The following is a 25808-nucleotide window of genomic DNA, read 5'->3' as shown; positions in this document are numbered from 1 at the left end:
TATTGGTGAAAATTGTGCAAATGTATCAGTGGAGTGTTGGATTCATAATTTGTTCTTTGTTTAGAGGATCAGCATCATTCTGTTTACAACCATATTTGGATTGAGTTGTCAAATTAGAAGCGGTTACCTGGTGAGCAATAAGAAAATTGCTTGAAGTAGTTCCTACAAACCAGCTGCAAAAATATGTCAAGACTAGTTAGTAGCTGAGTAGGGGTATTTTATTTTTCAATAGATCACAAGCTTTTAATTAGGGGGTAATGTATGCCAATTAATGTTTGTGGATGAAATACACTTACGGATAGAATCAGTATATACTTAATGCTTTATTTCATTCAGTCATTTTAGGGTTTGTATGCTTAACTAATCAAGAATGTTTCTCTGTTCTCTCTATAAGACTGTATAAAGTCTTTCAAAATAGATTACGTGTTAATATAATGCGTATCAATAATTCAGTAGGAAGCTGATCCTTTTAGGAGAGGTGTGAAGAGAAGCTTGATTAAAATGTGTAACATTAGTAAAAATGCGATGAGCAGCTCGTAAGAGCTATAATTTACTAACATTGGCTCCCACCTATTTTTCCCCACCCCTAATTTCTGTGTGAAAAATAAACGATTGCGTGCGGTTGTGTAAGTAAAAAATAGTTGGCTATTTTGGGCAAGAGGTGGAGCAGCATGCGAAGTCCAGTTGTAGCTGCAACCAAGGATTTATGTCGGGGCTAACTACATTATGGGCAAGCAGTAATTCCTTCTGTGCCCCACATCAGCTGAGGACTATTTAGGGTCAAGAATGCCGTTTGCAGAGGCTGGCCAGGCCTACAACCGACCACTAATATTTAAGTGATGTACGGTATTAGGGACACGCTGCTACTGGGCGTGCATCCTGTTATTTTGCCAGGAGTCGGGCACGGCGGAGCGCTGAGCTGTAACGTGGGGCACCGGGCGCTCGTGGCACCGGCTGCGCCCCGTTACTCGGGCAGCGGGCCGTGAGCTCCAGGGGGTCTGGCTAACGCGGCGGGGCCTCCTCCGCAGATGGCAGACCGCACCTAGGAGGTTGGTGCCTCGCGGCGGTTTTCAGGGCCGGCCAGGGGAGCGTCTTCCCCTCGTGAAGCCGGAGCGCTCGTTTACACGACGGCGCAGCGCGCAGTCACGCTGCCAGCTTCTCAGCCGCAGCGCCTTCGCCCTGCCACCGGTGCCTCCCGCGGGAGCGCTGGGGGTGCCGGCAGCCAGGCCAGGGGCGAGCCGCGGGCCTGGCCGGGCTCGGGGCGGGGACCCCCGGCGGGGCGGCTCCCGGCTGCGGCGGGCGTCGCACGGCGGGGCCGGGCGGGGGCGCTGCCGGCGCGGAGCGGAGCGGCACGGAGCGGAGCGGCGCGGGGCGGCGGGAGGGCCCCGCGGGCCGGGCTGCGGGGCCGGGGCGCGGCGGGGCCCAGGCGCGTCGCAGCCCGCTCCGGGGCGCTCGGCGGGGCCGTGCCGGCGCTGCGGGGCCATGGGCCGCGGCCGGCGCCGCTAGGGCTGGGGCTGGGGCTGGGGCTAGGCCGGCGCGGGCAGGGCGGGGGCGGGAGGAGGCGGAGGCGGAGGAGGCGGCGGCCGGGGGCGGGCTGGGTGCCGGCCCTCCCCGGGAAGATGAGGCGGAGGCCCGGGCTGCCGAGCGGGCTGAGCCGGGGCGCTTCCCTCCCAGCCGCCAGGACAAGATGGCAGCGGCCGAGGCGGCGGCAGCAGCGGCGGGGCTGAGCGGCTGAGCGCGGCCGGAGCGGCGCTGACCCGTGGCGCTCCCGGACATGCCCAGGGCAGCGGCGGTAGCTCCAGCCCGGACGCCAGCGCGGCCCGACCCGTGAAGGTGAGCGGCGGGCGGGAGGGAGGGAGGGAGGGAGGGAGGCGGCCGTCCCCGGCGCCAGGAGGGGCGGCGGGCGGAGAGGGGCGCTGCCCCTGCACCCCCTTCCCGCGGGGGGCAGCGGGGCGACGGCCGGCCCTGCTCCCGTGCCCCGCCGGGGACGCGGGGTGGGCTCCCCCGCCCCGGGGCCGCCGCCAGCCCGGAGCCCGGAGCCGAGGCGCTCGGCCGCGGGGTAGCGGAGCCCCGGGCGCCGCCTCCGCTGCCGGCTCCGCTTCCCCCCGCCGCCCGGCTCCGGGAGGGTGCCCGCGGGGCCCCGGGCGCGGTGCGGGCGCCGTTGGGGCCGGCGGTCGCCGGGCTTCGGTTGCCGTCAACAAGCCCGGAGCGGAGCTGGGCGGCGGCCGGGCCCCGCCGCTCCCCGCCGGCCCCGGGGTACCCCGGCTGCTCGCCGCGGCGCCGTCGGAAGCGGCGTTCGTCCCTGCGTTCGTCCCTCCCGGCGCTTTTGTCTGTTCGGGGTTGGTTGGCTTTTCACGCGGAGCCCTGGGCTGTGAGTACCGCGTGTTTACGCGCTTATAAATAGCTTTGTGCGAGGCTGGGCTTCACGTCCAGCGTTGTGCCCGGCTCAAAATGTCAGTGCCAGAAGCGGGGAGCGGGCTGCCCTTTTTTGCCAACTTGGTAGGTCGCTCCGAGGCTCCCGGGCTTGCCTTCTCCGAAACCGTACGGCGCTCCGATGCTTTCGTGCCTTCTTTCTGGAGGGTAGCCTCGCTCGGTTCAGTTACGGTGGCGTCTTGGGAGCGTGTTATTAATAGCGAGATAACGACGTTAAGCAAAGCTGCGGGTCTGTTGATAACAATGCACGTTTCTGTGATTCCTTTTCAGTGTTTCCTTCCATTACATCATTTGCAAAAAGTTTATGCCCTGGCTTCAGAACAATGCAGCAAAGCTTGGCTAGGCCCTGACTTACTTTCTGACATAACAATAATTCCTTAACAGAATTAATTTGCAAGAGGCTTCTCTAAGCTAAGTTTAAAATTCACGCAATAACTGTCTCGTAAGCGCGGCAGCCAGCAAAGAGATTAATTAAGCATCTGGAAAATAGGTCAAGACTGTATTACGAAGTGGCGTGGTGAGACGGCAAACAACCGGGGCGAAGTGCTAACATGGACTTACCGGGAGACAACCGATAGGGCCGGAGCAGTGGTGGCGGCGTTATCTGTCCCGCCGCCAGCCATTTATGGTAGCGCACGGTAAGGGGACGGCTGTGATCACACAAAGCAGGCGTTGGAGATGGCTTTCATTCGGTGCCCGTGCTGCTGGGGACCTGGGTGGTAGCGCTCGTCCTGCTGCTTGCCCAGGGCGTGGCACCGGCCGCGCTCCTCAATCGGCCCTGCCTTCGCGGGGCTTTTTGGAGAGATGCTCTCGTGGGGATCGTCGCGGCGGCATGCGGCTCTCCGTGTCGAGGACGCCTCGTAGGCATGGGGATGCCATCGGCTGGAATGAAGTGTGGTTAAGGAAATCACTCGGGAAGCCGCTCCTGATCCGGGGCTCCTGCCAGTGTCTGAGATTTTTCTTTGTTTGAGGTTTTTTGTGTTTGCATGTTTCCTCCCTCCTATCTTTCAAACAGCTACCTACAAAAACAGGGAAATGAGACCGACTCCTGCATAACGAGATGCTGGAGACGAAATAAAGACAGGGTGTGGGGAGGAAGCGTTTTCAACTTATCATTTAGAAGTCCGCATCGTTAACAGAAATATTACAGTCTGTGTGTGCTGCTTTTCCTGTTCTGCACTTTATAGCAGTTGCTTCAAAACAAATGCTGTGTTTTGGGGGGGGATTTTCAACAAGCTGGTGTTGGATTGATTGCAGCCACTAAAACTGGTGGGACTCTAAATGGTAATTTTACGGGGCACAGTGTTGATTTACCCACCCTCTGGGTAGAACAGAATTAGCTCTGCTGGTTCACGTTAAAAATCCCAGCCTAAACATGTGGGGATGTCAGGCTCTGCTTCCTCAGCCTTGCTTATGTAGGGTTGTACCTGCCTGTACTATTTTAGGGGGTTGTGGTCTTAATGTTTTCTCAAATGATTTTCTCTTTAACTTTTATTCAAGTCTGTTCTCTTACATTCTGTTCTGCCAGTACACTGGTTATATAAGCCACAGATACTTCGGACAAAACCTTGCATTTAGAAATAGGACTTCTGTTGTTGTCTTTTGTGTGTGTGTGTGTGGGGAAAAATGCATTGATAATGGGCACGGTGCTGTCATTTGGGACTGAGCGTGTGTTTCAGACTGATGTTAAATACAGAGGTCTGTACTAGAAAAAACGTTCTAGTTGAGCTAATTTTCACCGTTGCGACGTCAGGCCTGTGAGGTATTTTGGCATACAAGTGGCCTGCATTACAAAATAGTTAGTGTAGGCAGCGTGACTTTCTGCACAGGGCTTTGCGGGGAACAAACCAGAGAACGTTGGTGGCTTTTTCTTTTTTTAAGACAAGCCTGAGCGTCACTGAATACATCGTTGTTTCACTGAATATGCAAAAAAAAAAAAAAAAAAAAAAAAGAGTTACAGCTAAGGTAAACTGCTTCACTGACTCTAGAAGTTTGAAGCAGGTAAAGCAGGCCTGATATTCTGATACTCAGCTGGTATATTCAGCCTAGTGGAGAACAAATAGGGAAGTAGCATGTCCTGGTGGTGATACCAACACTCCTCAGTTACGTGTTCACTGCTGCATTTTGCAAAATATTGTCTATATACGTACCTCAGTAAGGCTTGTATGTTTTTGCCAAGCTTCTTCAATTCACCGGCAGCGTTACTGTGCAGTTCCAGAAGGATTTCAGAAGTCTTGGCGTAGGATTAATCTGATGAAGAAAACATCCTTGCCACTTCATCATTAAAATGATGAAGCTCCTCTGGATGGATTATATACGTTTGCAGCTGGTCAAATACTTATTTTCAGCTGGCCAATTAAATTTTCTTGTATTTGAAAATAAAGGGGAGGAAGAGTTGAACTTGATGCTAGGAACTTTTACTCGTTTAATGTCTCTGTTCATAAGTCATCGAAATATTATTTTTGCTTCTCCAGCTCTACTGATTGAAAGTGGGAAGTGGAGTGGAAAAGACGTATGACTTTTAATTCAGGTCTTGGAAGAAAAGCTCACGCTTCAGGTGAACTATCTGAGAGCGTATTTCAGATCTGTGGTTGGGATGTGTGTGAAATAGGAAATTAGCAAGAATAAGCAAAGGGCGTTTTAGAGATAGCTGCGTGGGGCAGTATACCTTAAATAACTACGCTAACTATATTTAAAGGAACTTTCAACAGCCAGCGCTATGAAATGGGTTAGCAGTGGGCTATGCTTTTTAACTTCTCCAGGCAGGGAGCACCCTCTGTTTGACCTGAAGTAACCTAGAATGAAGCATAAAGCCTGGAAAATCCTGTCACCTGGCTGTGGCTTTTTCCGTCCCCCTCTATAGACCCTTCTGATTTAGAGCTGCTGTCTCTCTCTAAGATATTTAGAGAAACTGAAGTTGTATTTCTGTTCAGAGGCACTAACTTTTAAGTGACAGAGAAGCAGATGAGCAGCATGTAATTGCAAAAAGTGTGTTTTTATGCTTTGAATTCCTTTGATAGCATAGTATTTCCTACAGGGCATGTCTTTTTTCTTTCTTTTTTTTTTTTTTTTTAAATCTTTCCTTAATTTTTCAGTTGTTTTATTTCAATATAGTGAATGATGGGAAAGATGGTAAGAACTTGTGTGAGGATTATTTTTGGACGCAGTTTGGGGATAATCTTTGTACAGTTGTATTTTTTTTTCCATTGTCACTGATTTTGTTTCCATATAATGTCTCAGTGTTCCACTTCAGTTATGACAGTGGGTAACTCTCTGACAAAACAAGGTTAATCTTTAGTTTAGCCGTTTTGCTTAAAACGGATGATGAGCCAAATACCTGGAGTGTCGTTTAAGCAAGGGAGTTCAAGTAGATTAATTCTGAATTTCTCTCATTTAGTGATTTGGAATCAGTTTAAAATGTCAATGTTGCAGAACTTTACCTTCCTATGTTACCAACTGTACATATTTAATAGTCCTGGAATTACAGAAATATTTTTTTTCACCTTGTGTTTTCAGGAAGCAGTAGAAAGTACTCCTTTATTCAAAGTGTCCTTTCTTCTAGCTCCGGTGTACCCTGTTTCAGTGTAACAGCATGGTGTCTAGCAAAATATTGAGTTCAAACTCTAAAACACAGCAATAAAATAAGATGCAGTAAAATATCCGAAGACAGATACAAGAAAATATTTTCTTGGATTTTCAGTATGATCCAAGTTATAGCAACAATCTTGATATTTACGAAAGTAAATGAGTTCTTATATACACGGAATTATTATGGCATGTTATGAATGACACTGCCGTCAAAAAAACTATTTGTAAAATGAGTAATCTCAAACTCATGTGACTCTTTCCATTCTTACTAATGTAATTTACGGGTTCTAGAAAACTATTTTAGTGCTGTTTTAAAGCATGTTACAAATTAAATATGACTAATGCTCTTCATGTAAAAAGTCAGCTATTGTCAAATGAAAATCCTTTCATGGTCCTATAAACATTACTTGCCGAACACGTACATGGCCACTGTAATTATCTATTCAGGTAACTGGCAGATTTTTCTACCATTTTACAACTGATGAAAAATTCTGGGACAAGAAAAACCAGGTCCTAATGCCTATTCTGAGTCCCATTAACAGCATCGTGCTTTAAAAATAAAACCGAAACGTGAGGGGGTGGCTGCAGCTCCGAGGTGCTGGCAGCGGCGCTCCCCAGTCATCGGTGTGCAGTGGTGCCGCCTCGTCTGGGGGGCTGAGCGCTTCTGGGCCGAGGCCGTGCTCCGTTAGGTGGCCGCGCTGGGGTGTCCTAACCTAACACCCCTGCCTGTGTGACCCGTGGTCCCCATCTGACAGAAACCCTGTGAGCACAGTAGTGCTCGCTTGCAGGCTGTGAGGTTGCAGAGGACCGTAGCTGCTGGACTTCTGTCACCAGACAGAAGTCTGTTGCCTTGCCGTGGGGTCTGGTACCTGAGGAAGTTTGCTTTGGGTTGTTTTAGGAGTCGTACGTGAGTTTTGCTTCACTCCACGGTAGGACGTGAGCTGTGAGATGGAGGCAGGGCTCACCTGATGCTCACCTCCTCCTGGCATATGAGAAGGGGAGGAGGAAAGTTGGTCCCTGGACAGGAAAACTGCTGGGAGAGCAACTCCAGCCGCAGCGGCGGTAACTGATACAGTTACGCTTTGTGTGGGGCTGGAGCGTTTTCATTGCAAAAATGCTTGCTTTCCTTTAGTGTGACCAAGTCCCTGGAGCCCTGCTCCTTCAGGTCTTGGGATGTGAGCAGGCATCTGAACCTTTCCCGAGTCCTGCCAGTGCTGAATCCTGCAAGCTCCTGCCCATGGAAAGGAGCTAGAGCAGGCCAAGGTGTGGAGGAGGAGGTTGTCATATACGGGCAAAAACGCAGAGAGAAAGCAAATGTTAATGCTGATAATTGATGCCGAGTTTATTATTGTAAGGGAAGCAAAGAACCCCTTTTTTCTCCACTAGGGGTTTAAGCTCCTTCTGGAAGATGCTACTAACTGCTAGCATCAGGAATTCATAAACTTATCTATATATGCAATTTTATCTGAGACCTTAGTAATTTCCTTTTGTTGCCATTGTATAGGTAGGAAAACACCCTGTCTCGTGTTTTCACAGTCTCTGTTGATTACTGCTTCGTTTTGATGCTTCGTCAGTATTTACAGAAAATGGTGTGTTCGCCTCTGCCTATTTCCACCAGCCTGAGTGTACTTGTTTCTTCTGTGTCACTCAGGTTCTGCCTGTGTTGCTGCCGAGCAAGTGGTGTAACTTCTCTGCTCTTCAGGAGATTTTTTCGCTTGTTTCTTGTAAAATATCTTTCTGCCTTTTTGACTGAAAAGCTGCTAGTGTGTATCACTGCCTTGTAAATGTCTTCCTGCCTGTGTTTTCCTAGAAACTTAGGTCATCTGCCCAAACTTCCTCCCCCTTTCCTTTCAATTATTCTGTTTTCTTTTTTTTACTCAATCATTAGAATTGCTTACTTGTCTAGAATCTGCCTGTTCTTGTGGAGATTTTTTTTCCCCTACAGCTTGTTTTTGAAGATTTAAACTATTTATAGGGATAGAGGAGGACTTCACAAGATCTTTTTCATCACTTGCATCTGTTGAATATGGGAATTTTGGTGCTCCTGGGTCTTCTTGTAAATCCTTTCCAACGGAACAGGCTTCATTCCTAAGAGAAGAAGAAAAAGCTCTTTGTTTCCTCTTTCCTTATCTATTAATATCAACTCGTTTTGTGAGTCAAGAAATGAATTGGTGTTCAGTCTGATAGGATTGGGTTACTTTCGTGATACTCTAAAGTTTTCTTTAAAAGGCCTTTTTTCTGTCTGGCTTTCGAAATGATGCTCTGGGCTAATGGCTTTCTGTGACTGTCAGCTTTGAGCTCTGTAAGAGGGCAGCTGGGGAGTTTTCCTTGAGAAATACTTTGGGAGCTCTTTGACAAGTGCTCTTCCAGACTGAATATGTTTATAAAACTAAGTTGAAGAGATGGCTAAGCTTTGTTTTAAAGATTAAAACGAATGGATGTTGGAAGTTCATTCCTTTTATGAATAGGAAGAGTATTATATGGAAGGGAACACAACAGAGGGAAAACTGGCTTACTCTTATGATCCCAGTAGTCAGAGCACAAGACTGATATGTTGTGTGTAATCTTGCTTTCCTATTGTACATCTTTCTGTTTAGTTAAATCAATAAGGATTTAAGGGAGGGGGAGAAATTTCTTGCACTGGTGGCTTTGGGAAGTATTACAGTATAGGTTATTACGATTATTGATTTGTTAGGAAGCAAAAGGATGAGCATTCTGTGAGAGAGTATGCATTTCTGATAGTGATTTTGCCTATAGGAAACACTGCTTCCTCCAGATCTTTAGAAACCTGAAAGAAGTGGTTTAAAAAAAAAAAAAAAAAACCACCCTAAAACTGTTTTCTTTATTGTTCTACATGTGCAATGTACATACAGCTATTTTCAGTAAGCAGCCAAATTTATCTTCATGGTGTTGTTACTTACAAGGAAATAAAAATGCCTGATAATATTTAATGTGTTCATAATAATATTTTGCTTTTATGTAAGGAATTTATGTTCTGAAAAGAAGTTAGGACTTGGAAGAGGTCTTACTCTGTATATGTGTACACAGAACGCATTATATATATGAAAGGTATTCATATATATATATACACACACACATTCTTACTGAGATGTGTTTATATACATGCACACGTGGTTGTGTGTTTGTATATATGCCCTAGTAAGTATATGTTTGAAAGTTGTTATTGGGTGTAGCCGAAGAGGCTGATCTGGAGATTGTAGCAGAAAAAGACAAATCAAGAGAAGTGTGTTGGATAAGATATCTTAATTCTTTTAAACTTAAGTCAGATTAAAAACAAACAAACAAAAAAAACCCACAAAAAAAACCAAAAACACCATAAACCTCCCCAAACTGAACATTCTTACTGCAACATTTTTATTGCAGAAGGAATTTGAATATGACCTAGGCGTGCTGTCTTGACAACTCAGTACCTGCTTGCTAAGTTCTTGTTGGTCCTATTGGAAAAGTGGTAATGATTTTTCACATATTTGGGGAAACTGAACTCAAAAGCTACTGCTGGATAATTCCCAATGTGTAGGAAACAGTCTTCTGCAATTTGTGACCTGGGTTCTCTTGATGTGGTAGACCCCAAATTGCAAATCTTTTCATCACCTCAGACTTGGTGAACTTGACAGGTTATCTACACGTGTGCTGTTGCAAACTAATGCTCGAGTCCTGTGGGGAGAGCAGTAATTTTGAGTCACTGCGCTTCTGCGTGCTCTGTCCAGCTGAAAATCTTTTCCAATAAGAGAGGATGAAAGATAGTTGTGAAAAAACCTCCTCCACCTTGAACAGTTCAAAAAGGTTAATGAAGAATCAAGTTTATACATATGGGACTCTGTCATGGGCATACAGATGTTCTGGTATATTAGCCGTTCTGTTTTCCATACCAAGTTTTAGGAGGTCTAGGAACAAAGCTGAAATACCAATGAAGAAAATAGCCATACAGGTTTATAGTCCTGGAGGAGCTGCATTTGATGTTATCTAGAGCTATTCTAAAATGAAATTTCTAAATCTATTTTTTAACTGGATTGATCCACTTCTGATTATAACAAGAGCAGATGAAGGATGTGAAATTAAGCAGTGAAATCAAAATAGAATGCCTGGAGTTGAGAAGGAAAAGTGGCATACATATTTGTTTAGGTAGCTTTAAGAAACAAAAAAAAACAGTATTCCAGGTGCTGTTTTTACCAACAGGTAGTTTGAGCTAACTCTTCTATCAGTTTTATTTCTACTTCAAGTAAGGTGGCAGAAGTCTTTTGGTCCCGCTCCCTGCATGGAGAGGGCCAGGCAACAGCAGTGGTTTGAGCGTGTCCTGCAGCACTGTACCTGCGCGCAGAACCTGGAGGCATGGGGTTTAGGGACTTTTATTTCAGTGGGTCTGGTATTTCCAAGGTCAGAAAGAATTAGTCTTCTTTTAAAAGAAGAGATTAGGCTGGCGAAACCCAGGCGAGCTGCAGTGTGCCGTTTGTGTTGATGATGGCACATTCTGATGTAGGGAGCGTGGTCTAATTCAGAGCTGGTGGCAGATACAACTTTAATTTTCTTTCCAGTTGCATAACAGCTTCTTGCCTTGCAGAAAAAGAAATGCTTTAAGTATTGTTCCATTTGTCTTTTTAACTGTGACTGCAGTCATACTGGAATCACAAGATTTAGCTGTTCATATTTGTGGAAATTATGAATATAGCGATTGTATTCTTCAGTCTCCCTGCTGGTACAAAGAGCAGCACTGAGTCACGAGTTCACTCGGATACTTTATGTAAAATACATCTGCATTAAATATATGGTGTTAGTTCTGCTTCCGATTGTCGAGACAACGGTGCTGTGACTCGTTTGTATCACACTTGAACAAACTTGCATTTTCCATCATTGAGGGTTTTTTAATAAACAATGCAAGTGTTCTTCTGGACTGAGCCCGCAGTTGCTCCAGTCACACACATCTCTCTGGGTCTTCCTGAGTCCTGAAGTTTTTTTTACCCCAGACAGGCTGTTCAGTCAACCTGGTTATTATATTTTGCTTGAACTGTAAAGGCACTGCTAGTAAACTCTGTGCTATGTGGAGGAAAAAAAAAAAGAATTTTGAAGACCGTAGCAGTGCAATTTGAGTACCATGTCTGGTATCAATACTGTGTCTTATAAGAGCTCTCAGATGTTGCCAAATGAGCCTTGTAACACTCTTCTGGAGCTGGCCGTAACTTTATCTCTTACAGCCGTGGAGCTGGGTCACTTCACGGCTGGCTGCCTGTCCTTCCCCAGCCTCCCGCACCGCTCCGTGCACCGTTGCGTTGGGCGCGAGGCGAAGGATGGCACCGGCTCAGCTTCAGAGCGCTGCTGGCATCTAATGGGTAAAAATGCCTAAGCTCTGAGAGCTCCTGTCGCTAATAGATGTGCTTTAATCGCAGACCCTACCTGTCTGTCTAAATCGTCCGGGGATCTGCTAGCCATGGGGAGCTAGCTCCGTGCCTGACATTGGGCAGTGCTGCGAGGCTGCCGCTGTCCCGCCGTCCCCCTTGCCCCTCGCAAGCTGTGTGTGTGCCTCTCGGCCCCTCCAAGCGATGTGGTTCTTGTTCGGCCTCGCCTCCGGGGCTGCGTGAGGAAACCCATTCCTACGGTAGGTCTTCGCTGTAAGCTGCTCGCTGCTTTCTGCTCTGCCGCGCTCCCTGCGTGCTGTGGTTCAGAGACTTTGCAGGAATGGGCGCGGGGTAGCCGGGATTCCCTGGGCTTGTATCTCTCAACTCTTGCTGCAGGTGTGTTTTCCTTTTTACATTCCAAGCTATCTCAAGTGCCAGGGCTTTGTTACAAATAGTGCAGTTGCAGTAAGAGAGGCTGGTGGTATGAACAGGGCACTGGTATGAAAGTGCCCACGTCAGTACAGCTTGTTCTGCTCTGGAGCCAAGACAAACAATAACACAAAGATGCTACTGCTTCCAGTACCAAGGTTTCTTCTGGTGTGGAAAGAGAGGGCAACCAACTCAGTTCTGCATTTACTAAATAACTTCCAAAGTTGATGGGCACCTTATACAAAAAGTGATTTTTTTTTTTTTTTTCCCCTGGGAAAAATTCTTGTTAGTTACCTTTCAGTGCTTTTAAAGGGGTGCATGAATAAAGCACTTTGGAAGTGCTGCTGCTGACGTCTTGCATTTGCTGGAAGCTACTGAACTTTCAGAAAATCCTGCCTGTTGCCCAGCTGCTTTGTGCCTCTCACCAGTAAGTCAGCTGCAATTCTCACTCACTCGACTAGAAAGAAGCCAGAAAAGGAGTTTTCTGTAGTTAAATTGTAACTGTAGTAGTAGATTGTTGCCACGGGCCAGGCTTTGCTGGGGGAGCTTCTACCCCGGCAGCAGAGCTTTGGGCTTGCAGCTCTCCCGGCATTTAAAAGGCACCTGTTCTTTTACAGGAGCATTAAAGCTATGGTGCGGCAGTTCTTCCTCAGCTGTAGTGCAGTGCTTGTACCAACTCCCCTTGCTCTTCTCCCCTTCCCCCTCTTACTCTATCAGGAGGAAATGTCATTTTGAAGTTAATTATTAATGGTTTTCAAGCCTGGAACAGCCTGTGCTTCTCAAGGCTGTTACAGTCTGCCAAACTTGTCATGTTTATGGATTTGTCTAGGACTGCTTGAGAAGGCCGGGGAAATAGTTTTAAGAATCTAGTGAAGAGCGCTGGTCAGTTGGGTGGAAAGGAGCAACGTCGGTGTGCGTCGTAGGGTAATGGCTGCGTGGGCTCACGGCTTGGTCGTGTGGAGAGAAGTTTGACTGGAAGGGGCAAACGGTAAAGTGCCTTCTGTTTGTTACCATTTCTTTGGGAAAATGCATTTCTTTCATTAAATAAATAACGAATTTATCTGAACTTAAAATTTGAAATGTATTTGGTATTTCAATACGTTGTGGAAATGTTTCTTTTCGTCGCTTAATGAAATCTGCTTCTGAAGAAGCTTCTGAAGTACGAACAGTCTTAAAACTGATCAAAATTATTATCTAGACATAATAATTGGTAGATGCCTTGAGGCAGGCTTTCTTTTGCTCCATTCAGCAGCCGTGTCTGCCACGTGCAGCCAAATCCTACTTGCTTTGCTCCGAGACGGAGGGCGCCAGAGCTGACTGCAGCCCGTAGGTGCCACTGGGTGCGCTGGGACGAACTTGCAGAGATCATCCTGCGCTTGGGGAAGGAGGGCTGGCCTCTAAAAATGCCAGGGGGAACGGACAGACCTCTCCAAGTCTAGTGGCAATGGAAATCAAGTCTGAAGCTACTCGACCAGTCAAACCTGCCTCTGGTGCTTTGCGCGGGGATCGTGCTCTTCAGTGACTTTTCCGCTGGTTTTGTTTACTCTGCCGTGCATCCTGCAGTGGTCTTGTGCACACATTTGGGCTTGGTTTTAAGTGAAATTTAACTGGGAGATGCGCTCCAGCTGCTCCAGAGTGTAAACTCCCCAAAATGAGCACAGGATGATTTTATCTCCTTCGGCACCAGCTGCCTTGCTCTACAGATCCTTCTCCTGTTGTGCTGCTCCACTTGTTAATACAGATGTAGCCTGACAAGCTGCAGTTTGTATGCGGAAGCAGGAGCAGTCTTGATAAGAAATGTGCAGAAAGATGTATAAGCTCAGTGAAATGATTTGTGACGGGGCCAGCCGAGGGAGAATCCACTCTGTGGTAGGTGAAAATGTGCAATATACTGCTTTCTTTAACCAGCAGACCTCTTCAGAAAAATCACGAATACCCAACGCTGCAACACAGTAGTCTTTTATTCTTCGCAGTGTAGCTGTCAGATTATATTGTAAGGCAAATCTCCCAAAATATATATTAAAAAAATCAGTAAACCCACATGAATGTGGCAGTCCTGTTACAGGAAGGGGTGTGATGGTATTTTTCCCTTTCAGACTTGTTGTACAGCTCCGCTGACTGGGTCTGTGCCTGGGTTTTCATCTGGGTGGGGGGAAAACTCATTCTATTAATAAACTTAGCTTCTCAAGGTGAAGACCTCCAGTAGCAGTTGTACTAGGTAGTTCCGTGCTGTCCTGCTCTATTTCATTACATACAGGTTAGTACAGGGAGCACTTTTGTCTGAAACACCTTCTGAGCGCCGCCTGTGAGTGTAGAGCAGAGCTCCTCAGGTATAGGATGCTGCAGGGTTTTTTATGTGCCTGATTCACGAGAACACCTGCACAATTGTCTTGTTCTGTGGTTATGTGAAGATGTAGCGTTTCCAAATGAAAATGCATCTTGGAGTGTGATTTTTGCTTTTTTTTGTTCTTCTTTCCTTTTTTTTTTTTTAAAGTAAGATAGTGGGAGTAAGGGAGAAGTGTTTGTGGGAAGGCAATAGATAGTATGTTCATTCAAGAACTCAAGACCGTTTTTTACTTTTCTGGAGTGAAATTTGACTTTTAGAGTTGAGTCTGTCATGATTGCACCAAAGATTGTTCTCCCAGGGTATGTCATCTGCTTTATTCAGTGCTTAACTGTTTTTTCTTTCCTGAATCGCTAAAATGTGCTCATAATAGCTCAATAAACACTTCTTATCTGGGAGCAGAACCGCTGGCGGCTGTCGGCGTTGCAAGCTTATCGCTGCTTCGCCCCAGAGGAGCTGCCTGGATTCCTCGCCCCCCGCTTTGGCAGCCGCCCCCAGAAGCGCTGGGCACTGCAGCACGCTCCGCGAGTCAGAAACACGCTGCGCTCACCCGAAACTTGAGCCTTTTTGCTTTCTTCTTCTGGAACCAGCACAAGTGGGGCAGAGCCCCTGGGCTCCTGGAACGGGAAAGCAAGGGGCAGCGCGCGTTTGGGGAGCGAGCTTGGCAGAACAGCCAATTCACCTGCGCTAGCTTGAAGGTCAAACTCTTGCTTTGTACTTAGATGTAAGCTTTTTTTCCCCTAAAGTTTCCTGAGCTAAGTCAAAATTTCAGTATCTTGTGCTGAATTACAGGGGTTTCAATGAAGTATCAAGCTCAGACTCAATTTCAATGTGATTTTTTTTTGACTTCAGCAAGCATTCTGCGTTTTTATTGAGTAGCGTTTGCAGTGAGAACCCCAAAGCGCACCGCTCTGTGCTGCGAACCAAAGTGGGGTGAGCAGGGACAGCTGGGAGATGGGCTTCAGAAGTGTGCTTCTGAGCTCCACTAAAAGGCTAGCGTAGGCATAGGAAAAGAAATAGAAAACCAAGCTCTAAAACCACTGTATCATTGAGACTTGCTGGGTTTTGTTTTCTCTTGTAAGTAAAGCTTCATTTCAGATTAAATCAGTGAAGTACTCCTTTGTTGCTTGGTGATTTACTACCCTGTTTTGAATTAATAGTTGTATGCGGTATTGTCTAAATATGTTTTGATTCATTAACTTCTGTGACGCGCTCCATAGGAGAGAAATGAACCCATTTGTTTCAAAATCTCACCCCATGACAAAAGCTATTGAGACAGTTTTCGAAATTGAGAAAGAATGTATTTTGTCCCCTAATTCCTTTCCCTGGATTACTGTCACTTACATACTCGGGTTAGTACAGAAACCTGTGTGCTGATGTGCTGTTGTGTGTGTTCCTCTTTTCGCTATGACAAAGGTGATTACCTGGAGATGGCTCCCTAAGGGAGGTGGTACACCCGTGTGCAATAACTTACATATTCTGAATCTCTCTTGTTTTTGCGTGTTGGTAAGGCAGCGTTGTTGTGCTAGAGCAGGCCTTAGGCAAACTCACTCAGCTGAAGTGCTCCTATTTTGGTGTTGTAAGCTGATAATAGGAAACCTTCTCTTTTTGCTAGTAATTAAATATAAACTCCATCTGTCTTAAGTCTTACCTTCAGTACAGTTGTACTGTTAGCTTCAACCAGTTTAAGTAATTTTTTGGGGGGATAACACAGAATCCTGAATCATTTCAGCAAGAATATCAAGAGAAATTCAGGGCAAGAAAGTTTTGTTTTTTTTTTTTTCTCCGTTATTTGTTAATGTAGGTCCAAACATACTGGAATCTATGCATGAATTTATGTTATGTTTGATGGAATAAAAACTGTCCTTATTAAAGCTATGTGAGGGGTACTCGAAGTATTTTTAAATTTAAACACAGCTAGGCGCTTTTTAATGGGGCATGTTATTTAAGAGAGGATTCAAGAATTTGGAGAATGTTTGTCTATGTTTTGAGATTGTGAGTCAGTGCCTTTTCCTTGGTGTTTAGCATTACATGACACGAAGCTTTAAGATGGTGTTTGACAGATCTGGAGTGGCACGCAGCAGGGTTGGAAGAGCTGGAAGGTTTGGCATCTGAGAGCTATTCTGTCTCTGCATTTTAAGGTGGAGTTGGGATTCCTCATTGTATATGCAGGCAAGGCACTGCTGTCATTTCCCTTTTCCATCCAGTGTTCTGCTAGCACACTCAGCTCGTGGTTTGGGAAGGGAAGCTGCATCGTGGGGCACGACCCTGGAGGCTTTGCACAGCGCTGGCCCTGAGCTCTGGGAGGCAGCAGGATGAGCCCTGCGCTGTCGCACAGGCTGCGCGGAGGGTGGGGAGAGAGATGTGGCTGCCATGGCCAGGCCTGGCAAAGTACCTGGTGTTGGACAAAGCAGGTTTTTATTCCTGATTTCAGAGGCGTGATGGCTCTTTCTGGAAAGCTGTAGAGGCGTAGCCTTTTGAAAATGTGAAGGCCTCAAGGAGAGAAAAGTCGATCGGACGGAAATTTGGATCTCAACCTTACTGTGACTTCCCAAGTCAAAATTATCCGCTTTTATTTTAACTTTCACTTCTCTTGTAGCAAGGAAGCAATTGTATTGGCAGAAATACACAAACACACGCATGGGTCCAACTCACAAAGTCAGCATATCTGAAAGAATGTGGTTAATATTTAATTTCCAAGTCTGACGTGGGTGAGGTGGGAATTGGTGTCTCTCCCCCCTGCAACTGTGCCACCGATACGCAAACTTCTGTAATGGGCAGGTTTACGACTTCAAGTACCTGCATTTCATGAATGGACTAATACTGTGCATCTTAATTTATCCAGAAAGTGACAATCATTTATGTGAACACGTGCACACAAGGTATTTTGGGCCCTGTCCTGCACTGTCACTTTCATGGCAGTGAAATTCCTGGAGCGTTGTGCTGTTTGTCTGTTTGCCCTTACAAGCCTGATGGTACTTGTGACAAAGGGGTAGGACAGTGGGTAGGCTCAGCTTGCAAATAGGGCCCATTGCATTATTTTTACATTGCTATTTATAAGTAATTGTGTTTTTTTTTTTTTTAGCTTAAGTTGTTGAAGGCTGTGGTATATTCATACATAGAAATGCTGGAGGCTTTTAAATGAAAGCAGAGTTCTTATGGCACAAAGCTGGTTCTTCCACATCAAAAATCACTGGTGCTGGCCTGTTGCAGACTTATCTCTCTTCTGCCCTGTGCAGTTGCTGAAAACATTTACTAATGTAATCTGCTGCTGCTGCAGTCTGTGTGCTAAAGACACCGCACTGGTCAGGCATGATGAGCTTGCTTTTTGCTGTAAGAAACTAAATACAAAATTCAAGCGATGTAGTTTAGCAAATACTTGTCCTTTTTTTTTTTTTTATTGGGGAAACTGCTGTGAACTTTGGAAATGTGAATGCAGAATCCTTACCTGCTTTTTCTTTTTCTCTCCCTCTGTAGGTATGGCCTCACAAGTCTTAGTCTATCCACCATACGTTTATCAAACCCAGTCAAGTGCCTTTTGTAGTGTGAAGAAACTCAAACTAGAACCAAGCAGTTGTGTGTACCACGAAAGAGCCTACCCGCAAATCTATGTGAATGGTAAAAACTTTGGAATTTCTCCCCACAGGGTTAGTACTTTCTTTCAGACTAAAAACCCATTTGACAGACCTCGAGGACAGAACTTTTTGTTGCAGTCAAATGCTGTTGCTTTAAAAAATATTGCAGGTGCTACAAAAGCATTAGCAGCGCGGGCGCAGCGAGCTCAGATAGAGGCACCTCCGACTGGGACTCAAGGAAGCAGATTAGATATACTGGAAGGACCCCAGCGATGTGGATTGAAGCGTAAGAGTGAAGAGCTGGATAATCAGAACAACACGATGCAGATTGTTGATGAACTGTCCATATTGCCTGCGATGTTGCAAACCAATGTAGGAAACCCAGTGACAGTTGTGACTACTGCTGCAACTTCAAAACAAGGTGGTACAAGTGGAGATGGAGACTACCAGCTAGTACAGCATGAGGTATTGTGTTCTGTGAAAAATACTTACGAGGTTCTTGACTTCCTTGGGCGAGGGACCTTTGGACAAGTGGTGAAGTGCTGGAAAAGGGGGACAAATGAGATCGTGGCAATCAAAATCTTGAAGAATCATCCTTCATATGCACGCCAAGGACAAATAGAAGTGAGCATATTAGCAAGACTAAGTACTGAAAATGCCGATGAATTCAATTTTGTGAGAGCCTATGAATGCTTTCAGCATCGTAACCATACTTGTCTGGTTTTTGAGATGTTGGAACAGAATTTATATGACTTCCTGAAACAAAACAAATTCAGCCCTCTTCAATTGAAAGTAATACGGCCTATTCTGCAACAGGTGGCCACTGCACTGAAAAAACTAAAAAGTCTTGGTTTAATCCATGCTGACCTCAAACCAGAGAACATTATGTTGGTGGATCCTGTTCGGCAGCCTTACCGGGTTAAAGTAATAGATTTTGGGTCTGCCAGCCATGTATCAAAGACTATTTGTTCAACCTATTTACAATCTCGGTATTATAGGTAGGTGTCTTTTACTTTTTTAACTTTTAATGGAAAAGTTTTTTTTTGTATATTAATGTTAATGGTTTAAATAATTACTCCTCCAGATAACTAAGAGTAATTTGGAAAACACAAGGACCATTTAAGAATCTAGGACATACTAAGATTAAGTGGTTGGTTACTATTTTGAACATGAATATTTGCTTTGAATATTTTCATAATGTTAATTTTTTTTCTAGAAGTATGTTAGAAAAAAATAGTGTTTGCTTGCTTGATTAGCATGCCTTTCCTGCCTTAATAAGAGTTTTTTTCTGTAAGCAGCTGGACAGTGTACTAAAAACACCATATTTTATGTACCGTTGCCAAAGATGATGTAAACTCCTCTGTTTTTCTCTCGTACTTGTAAATATTTTGCCTAGTTCTTATAAACTCAATTCTAATTGAGTGCCTTCAGCAGCTGTGGACTTCAGTGAACTCCTGGAGTTAGTGAGTGACAGTATACTTAAATGTTTCAGGTGATACCAGATGGGCATTTAAAGTGATTTTGATAAATGGTTGCATTCTACATTGGACTCAAAATGGATGTATGGTTCTGATTTTTTTTAATCCTTTCCTTGTATAGACATCCAATTGGTGAAACATTTAAAAGCCATTAATATTTAACATCTGAAGTGCTTCTGTTTTCTTTAAAAGCTGAGCTTGTCTTCATAGAACACCTTTTTCAGTTCTGCTTTGCATTGTTGGCAGCTGTATATCCTGTGTATTGCCTGTCTCTGCAAATTCAGGAAAAAGCTAGTAACCTAGGACAATGAGTAATCTAAAGACAATTTTAAATATGTTACAGCTATTCATGTTGGAAGTGAAAACTTGTGCAATACAGTTCTGGGCATGATGAAACTATGGTGATTGGAGTTCATGCCAGAAGGATCTGTTTTTTGACCATAGCTTGTAAACAAGAATGCTTCATGTACTGTCCTCATATAAAATATTCTAATTAATCACCTGCATTTCCTTATTAGTAATTGCAAACTGCAGTTAAGGTTTGCAAAAGCATACAAAGTTGACTAAATTGGGAAGTCGTGTTGACTGATGCATACCCACGTTATACAGAAACCTGCACATGAGAAATAAGAAATGAAGTAACTTGAGAATTCCTTTTAGTGTAAGAGCTGTACCGCCATTCAAGATGCACGTATTTTATGGAGCCTGAAAATAAAGCAAGTCCTGAAAAGGCAGCATGAGTTCTGTGAGGTTATGTACAAGTGGAAATGTCTTAACATCAGCTGTTGTGTACAAATTCATAATTCAGCAGCTACTCGAAGTGCGTGTGAGAATTCTCACATGGAAGTATGAGAATACTTCTGTACGTATTTTGGCTTTTTTATTTATTGACGCAATTGCAGATTACTGTGAGCTATTGCTGTTTCTGTCTCCTTCCCCCCTGCCCAAGAACTGACAAAGGGAGAGGCTGTAGGCAACCAGGCTGGGTGGTCCTATTGTCATACTTCATTTGGTACTGTCTAGTTTCAGACTTGTTTTTTCTACTTTGCATGACTCAGACATAGCATTGTTATGCCTATTCAGTGGCCCACGTACAAATTTTAGCTGTTATTTTTTGGGGGTTTATGCTTCTTAGCACCTATTCTCTAGGATTTTGACATGTACAGAGTTGCACAGGTCTCTGTGCAATCAATGTGAGTCTCCTTAGCATCTCTTGTGTAGTTTGGATACTTGCATTACATTATGTGCGCTGAAGTGCGACTAAGTAGGGTTTGTGCATGTACACTCAAAAATAACGTTTTTGGGGTTACCAAGAATAAAACTGGTGGATGTATATGCTTGTCTTGGCTCCGTGTAAGAACTTCACATGGGATTTAGCTCATGAAAAGGTCGAATGATATTCGTATAGAGGGATACAACATGTGCACCTAAAATTCTCCAGTTACTATGTGGCACTAAAGTGCATTGTAAATATTCAGACTGTTCAGTAAAGATCATATTTTTTTATCCTACGTAGTTTTACAGACCTTCTGTAAGGTAGCATTTAAATTGGTATCTTTTGAAAATAGAAAGGACATTCAAAAAGAACAGAGTCTGACAAGTTTCCTTGTAGATTGGGGTCTACTTATTGTAATAGTTCTGATATTGTATTTGAGGTAAATATTGGTTAAGAAAATTTTGAAATGGATATACGTTTGATTTTACTTTTTTTCCTCCAGCAAAAAGTTTACTTCTGAAAAGGTTTTTAGCCCATTGGATTTCATTGTGGATGCATGGCTCTCTGCTGGTTGAGTGGCTCTAATTAACTTTGCGTAGCTTGGCATGCAGTTTCTCAAACTTCTCTTTATTGCTTAGAAGTACCTGACCAGTGTAAATAATGTCAGAAATTAGGGAGTTGACTCCAAAAGTGTTCAAAATAAGTGATGTCAAGGAGGTTTGAAGAGAAATGCTCTAACAAGGAATGAGGAGGACCTTCAGACAATAAATGGTATCAAAGTAGAATTTATTTTGCAAGCAATTTCGCCACTTGTCAATCAACAAAGGAGCTGCTACTTGAAATATATCTGTACTTAAATGTTTTTGTATTAGAGGGTGGGAGTGATAGTGCAGGTTTGACTTGTTTGACTATGACATGTTGAAACAAACCCTTTAAAAAAAAGCGAGCGGCAATTGAGACTTACTGAAATCTTCTCTCATTTTCTTCAGTGGTGCTATGTGTTTGTTTAGGTCACTTACAAATCCAATTAAATGAAAGTTTTCTTGCTCTTTAAAGCTTCAAACTAAATTAATTCAATTACAGCTCAGATTGGAACAACTTTTTGAAAATGCTTGTTCCCTACAGCAACTGTCTGTCTTAGATATGATCGCATCTGTATTCTTGTATAAAGTCTTCAGAGCATGTTAACCTTCATGTGTATTATGAGCTTTACCCGTAGTTTTTACCAGTGGAGATCCCTATCTGTTCAGAGGTGACAGTGCGTGAGATTTTGATTCACCAAGTGACAGGAACAGCGCACTATCTAGGAAATATCCATATAAATGTAAGTGTAATGTGAAACTTGACCTATTCTGATGTGCAAAAGCACTCTGCCAAGCTCAAGATGTTCAAGAAAAAGGTATGAGGCAGAAGGGTTGTGTTTTGCCTTTAAACAACTGTTTTAGGATCTGCAGTCTTAGGGAAGGATGGAACAAAATGCCTTTAAATGTAGTGTGTATAATTTGCAAAGGAAGCAGGCCTGTATTCCCCTCTGTGGGGGTGCCTACTTTGAACTCCGCTGTGCCGTGGCTTTGCTGGGGAACCAGGCAGAGGAGCAAAACTGTTCAGAGGGTTACATCAACCACTGCAGCTTCCCACCTTCTGTTCACCCACATCTGCCCAGGCACTTGTGCCAGCACAAGGAGGAGGGTGCTGTGGGGAAAGGGAGCTGTCGTTTCTGGAAGCAGTGTTAACTTGGTAGAGTTTGTGGGTTACTTATGCCATGGCCATCTTCAAAAATGAGAGCTGTAGTTTGCAGTGAGATTCAGCACTTTGCTGAAGGCATATGTCCACCCTAGTCTGTAGAAGTGTTTATCAAATGCTCAAGAGAAACACGTAAAGAAGTTTTGCAGAAGTGAACAAAGAGAAAACATTTTTTTGTATCTCATCACCACGTTTTTTTCCTGTGTATGTATGAGACTGTCATGAATGAATTATTGCAAGAACGGAGAAGGCAACAAAATCTTCTGTTAACCGTATTTATTTTGAATGGTAGTGCAGTATTTTAGGTCTGTAAGAGGATGCAAGTAATAAATTGGAAAACTAAGTAATAATGCAATACTAGGACTTAAGGCAGGAAATGTAATACAAGCAGGTGAGTGGACAATGGATTGTCCTAAGTTTCACCTTACCTTGGTCTATAGCAGACGAAGAGGTGACACTGATGATTACTGAAAATCGTACTGTAGTTCGGTATGAGGAGAGATCAGGCAAAGTGGTGCTACTTGGATTTGAAAACAGTGTAGCTGAGCAGAAGAGCAGTGACAAACTGCATTGAGTAATAGCTGTTTGATGTTTTCCTGGTGGAATCAGTTTTCCCAAGCAAAGAGAAAGTAAGAAAATAATGAAATGTCAAAAAGTATATTTTTACTTGTTTTTAACTAATCTTTGAAAATTATTGCCAGAAACGAGATTATTCACCTGCAAAGACAGAGTATTGATGTGAGTAAGCACTTAACTGCAAGGCACTATCTTAAGTCATGGCTTTCTTTTTTGTTTCAAAGATGAAATGTTATTCCAAATATTGTTTATCTGAAAGTCAGTGACTGTGCTTACATGCTGTTTTTATGCTGGCCTGGATTTTAATAGTCGTGGGCTAGAGGGGACTGGTATTCAAGGTCTTTTCTTTGCTGCTGGTCTCACGCGTTAAGATTGCTGACCTTTTGTGAGTGATCTAAGTAGGTAAGTAACTAAGCAGTGTATACATTTTGTAAAGAAAAAAGTTGCTTTTATATACAATGTAGATGATCAAGCTTTTGTCATATATGGAAATAGCATGATAAGTATGTTGCTCTGGGTCACCTGTGCCCTAAACCGAGCAAACTGGAGCGTTACATCCAGCATTAAAAGCTGCTTTTTGCCCTTTGTTGCCCAGTGTGGGTTGGGAAGGAGGGGAATCAACAGATAGCTCTTATTTCTGACTCTCTTGTCTCATGCTTCTCTGGTGAGGTGGAAGATTTTTCTAAGGCATAATGTTCATATGCTCTGGGAGTCATTTTCCTTTTCTTCGTCTCTCTCGTAAGGTTGTATGTATTTTGGGAGAAGACAGTGAGAAGAGAGGCTTCAGAGTGTTAGATGCACAGAGCAGTAACCTCCACTGAGTTGGGTGGTACAAAATCGTTGAGGTAGCTGCGCTGACTTGCTTCAAGGAGCTTACTTTTCTTCAGCAAAGTTTCCAGTGTCATGAGAAGAGCCTGTGCGTGGCCTTCTCGGCGTTCTGTGTTGTGACAGGTCTTTTTGGGTCTGGTTTCGCTGCAGACCTCTCCTTTCATGTGGTGCTCCTTCCAGGATTTTTTTTTTTGCAGAGAAACTCGTGTTGGAACTTGGGTAGAATTTGCCCCTTTTTGAACCAGCTGTGTGCAACACCAGTGTCCAGGAGCTCTGTTCTCTTCACTAGCTGATGCCCAAATGACAGGAGATTCATTCTGCTTACTACTGTTGTCTGTAACATTTAGCCATTTTTCAAAGCAAGTAAAATTTTATTTAAAGGATGCACAGTTCCATCTAATGGCGTTTATGTAGTGGAGTTCGGTAATAATAAAGCCTCTTTCTTCTCCAGTATCTTTCTTCTCCCACTTTTTACTTGACTGCAACACCAAGTTTGTAAAGCGCAACTCAGTATTTGCAGTGTATGCTCAACACAGCTTGCTAAGGGAGAGTCTGTAGCGGCAGCGTTATATCAGTGTTTGTGTAGGCACAGCCTTGTGATTTCCAGCACTTGGCATTGGTTGGGAGGAGCTATTGCCTTTTTTTTTTTTTTCCTCCAGAGATCACCTTTATGTTGATTTATTTGTTTTTGTTTTCTTTGCTATTCCTGGCATCCAGAGATCCATACTCAAACTGCTATTTAGCATTGCCAAATTGATTGGGAAAATGAAGTGGATGGGAAGCAATATAATTGATCTCTGTAAAATGGGGGCCGAGCTGAAGCTGTGGTAGGCTCACGGAGTACTCGGGTGATGCTCGCAGACTGGAAGGTGTTTGACTATAAAGGAATGCTCAGAGCTTGGAGTTGTTTTTCTCCCTGGGTGGTGACAGCAGTAACATACGATCGTAGTTAATTCAGCAATGTGCCCACAAGGAAAAGCAAAGGAGTAAAGCAGTAAGTGGAGTCCACTCATTCCTGAATCAGTCAGTGATATCCTTCCTCCTGCCTTCCAACTGAGGGTAGTTGCTAATCAACAGAGTTGTTCCAGACAAAATGCCAAATGTCACTAGTGTTGCAGCAGAGCTCAGAGAGATGGAAAAATCACTGCTGGATGTGTTCCTGTTGGATGGCAACAGTCTTTTCTCCATCTCCTCCTTCTAAACTGCTCTCCCATGAAGAATGAGAGAGAAAGGAAAAAGTGGTATTTGTTGCATTCTGTGGTCCTGATGCTGCTGGAATGGAAAACAGCCCTCTAGACCCTCCTTACTCCCAGTTTGTCAAGACCACCTCTCCTTCACCCCTTAACATAAATGCTTCGTCTGCCATGGTAGCTTTCACTCACCCATTCGTTTCTGCAGTTGGCAAGAGCGATTGAATCCAATGCAGTCTCTTCCCTTTTAAAGGATTTGGGGAAAAGAATAAACCAGCTGAGTTGTGTGGCTTAATTACTGTCTGTGAGCTGGAGTACGGTGAGGGCTACGTGCATGCTTGGAGACTAGTGCACTTGGACTGCTTTTATTTATAACTTGTCACCTTCATATTTGGTTTCAGAACAGAGCACAAACAACTGATGTTGTTTTTTTTCAAATTGTTGTGAAATTGATTTGATCTGTTGTTTTCCCTCTTTATTATACACACCCTTTAAAGCTAGGAAAAAAAAAAGTGGCTGTATACTCCTGGCCAGGCTTGTTTTCTCACTGGGCTTTGTAACTTGATTAGATGTGCTCTGTGTCACTGCAGTTACTCCAGATGGTGTAGGTTGACAATACCTTCTGAGAGTGTTTTTTCCTTTTGTGGGTTAGGGTTGTAGTTATAATGGGCAATTATGAAGCAGTAGTAACACGTTAATCCATTGCAGCAGTTGTTGATTATCTTTTCCTAACATGAGATCAGCCCACAGTTTACAGGTATAAAGTATCAATTTAAAACCTGGCATGCAAATAAACATGTATCTTAATATAGGTTTTCTTTATCCAGGGAAGAAGTCATGCAAAATTGACATCTCAGGAAGTAACTGCCTTTCAAGTCCACCCATTGTTGTCACATACTTGAAGTTTCTAAATAGGCTTTATCTAGAGTGGGATGTCTTGTTTTTCTCCTTTCACAATACCTGAAATTCTTGCTCAAAAAAAAAAAAAAGTAGATGTGTAAATAGGAAGTAAAACTCTTAATAAATGGAGTTTTCTGTCAGGGAAGCCAAGTACGAG

At 44.1% G+C, this 25808-nt stretch overlaps 1 protein-coding gene across 7 annotated transcripts in view; it reads left to right on the top strand.

Moving 5' to 3' along the window:
- The window catches only part of HIPK3 (homeodomain interacting protein kinase 3), a 77627-nt gene that overhangs the window by 4831 nt on the left and 46988 nt on the right, over nt 1-25808 (top strand). For 2 of the 7 annotated variants that reach the window (XM_066997538.1, XM_066997537.1), the window contains one exon: nt 17623-18718. In XM_066997538.1, coding sequence (XP_066853639.1) covers nt 17625-18718 — 1094 coding nt within the window. In that variant the 5' untranslated portion in view covers nt 17623-17624. Of the gene's footprint in view, nt 1-906; nt 1050-1555; nt 1834-11423; nt 11633-12630; nt 12790-17622; nt 18719-25808 lie in introns of those variants that run through there. The other 5 variants (XM_066997540.1, XM_066997539.1, XM_066997541.1 and 2 more) reach the window with 5 other exon arrangements.

The sequence above is a fragment of the Anser cygnoides genome, chromosome 5 (assembly GCF_040182565.1).
Source record: "Anser cygnoides isolate HZ-2024a breed goose chromosome 5, Taihu_goose_T2T_genome, whole genome shotgun sequence".
Lineage (NCBI taxonomy): Eukaryota > Metazoa > Chordata > Aves > Anseriformes > Anatidae > Anser > Anser cygnoides.
The sequence above is the reverse complement of the archived record's forward strand: the minus strand, read 5'-3'. Positions and strand labels throughout refer to the sequence as shown.